Below are 4,756 nucleotides of genomic sequence, written 5' to 3'. Positions count from 1 at the left end.
GAGGCGGCCCCGCCCGCTGGCTCCTCGGGTGCCCGGATGGAACAATGGCGCCGGTGCAGTGAGGGGCCGAGAGCACAGGGAGGGACCGAGATGCATTCTGGGGCTGCGGGAGGGGCATGTTGCCTCGGCAACGGCGGCCAAGCCGGGGTGGGAGGAGACGAGCGGCGCGTGCACGTTGTCCCGCGCAGCTTCGCTTTGAGGTCGCTTGTCCCGCGCCGCGTCCCGTAGCCGCTGGAGTGACGGGGGGAGGTTCCCGCCAATTTGAACCCGAGCGGGGATTGAGGTGAGGGCGGTGCCCGAAGCCAAATACACTCCCGTCTCCTGAAACCCCGTCTTCTCTTCCCGGCTGTCTCCGCACGCACTTGCCGATCCAGGGACGTGACTCCGCTGTGGGGAGACCTGGTGCTGGCCCGCGCTGCAGGGGTGGGGCTGGGGTCAACCCGCACATCCCTCAGGTTGATGAGGGATGAGAGGCCTGGAAAGCGAGACTTACGAGGGAAGACAGAGAGAATTCGCACGGTGTAGTCTGGAGACGGGAGAACTGGGGGAGGGGGATTGATACCCACCTTTGAAGGGCAGGAACAGAGGGGATGGGGACAGGACTAGGGACAGCGTCAAGCTTCAGCAGAGGAAATGGAGGTTGGAGATGAGGAGGAACGGTTTGACAGTCCAGGGACGCTCCATCCTTGGACGTTTTCAAGGGCAGGTTAGACAGCCCCCTGGCTGGGACAGTTTAGTCGGGCAATCGTGCCCCAAGGACCTGGCGAAGTCCCCTCCAGCCCTGCTCTCGTGTGGTCCCAGACTTGGCACATTGCTTTACTGCCGTTTTGCTCCGTTTTCTGCCCTAGATAAAGAATTCAACATGTGGAACGAGATTGATCTTCTCATAAACGACGACACGGGAAGCGGACGACTGAGCGTAGGTTCGGGACGAGAATGTGGAACTGCTTTGTACCAAGTGGATACCCTCGTTAAAATAACGTCTTCCGACAAGGTATCAGAGCTATAGTCTTATTACGCTGAAGCTTTTTTCAGGCTTTTTGTAAAACAGATACGTTCTGTTTGCTTTCTTTTGGCTAGTAGGGTATTACCAGTTGTGTGTTTAGATAGCGTTTGAAAAGCATCATCTTTTTTTTTTAAGGTTCTTTAGTTACTTATGCTTCACAACTCTTTGTTTCTAAGGTCTTGGTTAATCCAACATTGCATGCGGTCAACTCAACTGATGGCTGTATTATCGTGGCTGACAGATCAGTGGCACTTCTTGACAGCATTTGCCAGTCTCTTCAAATGCACGTTCAGTTTGGTAAGTTTATTGCTTGGGACTTAAACTGTAAATCAAAATAGACTTTGGATTCAGTTACAATGTGCGAAGACAATAAGGCCGTATGTTTAATTGTTGGAAATAAAGCAAGCATGATGCCTACCAATGTATCATGATGGGAGAAAGCATTTGGACATAATAACTTTGTAAACAATACTAAATTTATTCTGATTCTTTGCTTCTCAAATGGCAATGGTAGCTGTTTAACTTGTTAAAAAAAGGAAGTAGTGCTTGCACCCTTCACAGAATGGAGGTTGTTAATAATGAACATTTTTAGCACGCGCATGGCAAATATCTAACTGCTGTTCACATAAGGAGGGTAGACCTAGATTACCCAACAGTATTGCTTTTAGATAACAAAATTTATATTAACACCAAAGTTAAACAAAAACATGGCAATATTGAAACTGTACTTTGTCAGTTTTATGTGGACAGCCCTTCATGCAAATAGCATTGAGGAGGAGTTTTAGAATGCAGCCTATGGTATCCTCAAGATTGGTTTCTTCGTCCCACTAGCAAATTGCTATATTTGTGTGTTTAAGTTATGCTAAGGGCTCTTAAAATATATAGAAGTGCGTTCCTTCCTAGCATTTCAATTCAATAAATACTTTTGAAAGGATGTGGGATACTTCATTAGCAACTTATTTATATTTGCACTCCACTGCTTGTAATAACATAATATTTGCTTTGAAATTTTCAGACACTAATGTGGATGTCGTTGGTTTGTGCCAACAAGGACAGTTTCTTGTAGTGGGTGAGAGGAGTGGCAACCTGCATCTTATTCACGTCCCATCACAGCAAACCTTGCTAACAAAAGTAAGAGACATTTTGTTCCATTTCATATTTATTGAAATCCATCCTTTTTTTAATTGTTGCTTGTTTTTCATTTTTATAAAATTTATAAATACTGGCGGACTGTGTTTCTCAAAAGTGGTTTGTTTGTTTTCTTTTTCTTTGATTAAGATGGCAGATTATGCAGGAACAAAAACTGTCCCTAAAGTTCCTGTAAGTTGAAAACAATCTATTCTAAACTATATTAAAAAAAAAAAAAGCTGTGCAAGGGAAAACATTTCTGTAAGGAGATGCCAGACTGAGCTCTAATATTTGTGTAAATAATCCTACGTTTAAAAAACAAACAAACAAAAATGATGCAGAATTTCTGGAAAAAAAAACCCTAAGTTTTCAGTCTTAAGTTATGTGCTCTTTTTAGTAACCATGAAATAATATCTGTTTTATATTAACTTTCTTTTTAGGTTTTGGTTCAGGAATCTTCAAATGAAAAGACATATTTAAATCTGATTATAGAAGAAGACAAGGCAGAGCCAGGTAAGCATTCTCACAATTTAAGAAGCATTATATTGTCTTGTTTTTTAGAACAACCTGATTCTACACCACTTCACCACCAAAAGGCTTCCACAAGAAGTAACCAGATTTTATTTATAATAAAAGGAGGCTTTTGATGGCCTCCCTCAATCAAGCACCCCTTCATGGGTGACATAGCCCAAGTGTCCACACCCCTAGTGCTGACCCCTCAGACTGATTGGGGCTTTGCACAGGAGTTCTGAAAATACAGTTGCTTGTCACTGAACAGATTGAGCACAAGGAGGGCAGATAGTTTAGAAAAAAAAACAATCTTCTGAATGCAGTACCTCTCCTTCTAATCTAGCCATCCTGTGGAAGTCCAGTGAGTTTGTCTACTATCACAAAGAAAATGTTCTCACTGCCTCATTGGGCTGCTAATAAGTCTCTAGGATGTAACAGCTCTTGCCCTTTAAAACCTTCCAGTCCATTCTGTCCATGCAACTCTCTAATATGCCTTGTCAGTTCAGTAAAACAACCTACTTGGGAATTTGTTGCTTAGTTACCATCCATCCAAGGTTCAGATATGAAAAGCTGGTTTGCTCTGAGTGGCAGCTGTGTCTTTTAGTCCAAGATGGAAACAAAGTAGAGAGGTAAAGAGTAATCTTACAATAAAAATGGAATCTGCAGTCTGACACAGATGTGTGTAAGATTCTTAAGCTTTATATATGTCCCTATATTATCACTGCACATTTGTTTTGTTTTTAAGTGATAGAGCTACTATAAAATTATTTTGGACTAAATTATTTCCTAATGTCCCATTTTACAAATGGGATATTTGTTTTCCACTCTTAGCAATTGAAATTGGTGTGTTTGTGTCCTTTTCTAGGTGTCTACCATATGTTCATTCTCACAAGTAATGGATGCTTTTGCATTATGTGCCTCCCTCTTGCAAAAACTCAGGAAGGTAAGAGGATACATAAGTCAGGAAATTCATTTTAAACATAGGTGATATTAATCGGTCATAACTAAAAAGACCCTTGTCTACTGCTTTCTGTACTCATTAAGGGGCCAGTCCTGTGATAGGCAGAGCAGTTTCAACCCACAAACTACTTACATGTATGTTCCCATCAATACTTCTGTTTCTTCTGGAGAGAATTGCATGTTATAGGAACAATGCCAAATCATAGTATCATTATCATACTGAAGAATATAAGAGATTGCTTAAATGGAACATCCAACAGCACAGGATGAGCCCGAGCTTAATTTCAACTCAATTTTCTCAAATTTCATGCTATAACCAGTAGAAATATATATGAACTCTCATTTAAAATGGTTAAAATGTTTTCAGAATTGTCAGCTTGGCAGTGCAGCTATCCAATATGATTCTCTTTTTTTTTTTTAATTATTAAGATGTATTATTTTGATTTTTACACTGTATTTTTTCCCCTAATTTTTGTAGCTATTGACAAGATGGACATGATTACAGCAAAGAAGGTAAGTAGCAGTGTCCACCCATCTACTTAGTCTTACAGATTTATTATTTCTAGTAAGCCTTGGATCTATATAGTTTAGGGGTGTGGAAAATCCAGCCTTTGGGTTGGATCCCACCCACCAGGCCATTCTATCCGGCCTGTGGGGCCCCTAAAAAATTTAGAAAATTGTTATCTGCCCATGGCTGGCTGTGTAAGCTGATGAGGCACCAGGGGTGGCAGGACCCAGCAGTAGCAGCAGTAAGACTTGTTTGGCCTCACCTCCGGGCTAGAAGCCTCTGCTTAGCAGAGGCTTCTAGGCTGGCGACCCTGGGGCTGTTCTCTCACCCTCCCTCTGTCCAAGAGTGCAAACTCAGATAAGAACTGGGGCAGCTGGGAACCACATTCTGTCAAACCAGCAGGCGAGGGGGTGGGGAGAAGTGGTACGTGCAGTCCTGGGGCTTGTTGGGACTGTGCACCGCTGAGGGTTTTCCTGCTATGGGCCATGAGCACCCCAAGGCCTTGCTGCCTGCTGCTGCCGCTGGTGACAGGGGCTGTGTGCAATGAGGAAGGGGGATGTGTGTGTTGGGGGGGGTCCCACCCCCCCCCCCCAACCTACGTACCAACACCCCCCCCCTGCCCCACCATCCCAACCCCACACCCA

At 43.6% G+C, this 4,756-nt stretch overlaps 1 protein-coding gene across 1 annotated transcript in view; it reads left to right on the top strand.

Moving 5' to 3' along the window:
* The first annotated feature begins 315 nt into the window (after window positions 1-315).
* KNTC1 (kinetochore associated 1) overlaps window positions 316-4,756 on the top strand; it is a 37,644-nt gene continuing 33,203 nt past the window's right edge. Inside the window, exons 1-8 of the mRNA XM_025199039.1 lie at window positions 316-496; window positions 849-994; window positions 1,183-1,303; window positions 2,022-2,137; window positions 2,285-2,326; window positions 2,575-2,647; window positions 3,510-3,587; window positions 4,083-4,117. Coding sequence (XP_025054824.1) covers window positions 460-496; window positions 849-994; window positions 1,183-1,303; window positions 2,022-2,137; window positions 2,285-2,326; window positions 2,575-2,647; window positions 3,510-3,587; window positions 4,083-4,117 — 648 coding nt within the window. The 5' untranslated portion in view covers window positions 316-459. The remainder of the gene's footprint in view (window positions 497-848; window positions 995-1,182; window positions 1,304-2,021; window positions 2,138-2,284; window positions 2,327-2,574; window positions 2,648-3,509; window positions 3,588-4,082; window positions 4,118-4,756) is intronic.

This window comes from Alligator sinensis, unplaced genomic scaffold (assembly GCF_000455745.1).
Source record: "Alligator sinensis unplaced genomic scaffold, ASM45574v1 scaffold628_2, whole genome shotgun sequence".
Taxonomy (NCBI): Eukaryota; Metazoa; Chordata; order Crocodylia; family Alligatoridae; genus Alligator; species Alligator sinensis.
Note: the sequence above shows the minus strand (reverse complement) of the source record. Positions and strands in the feature narration are given on the sequence as shown.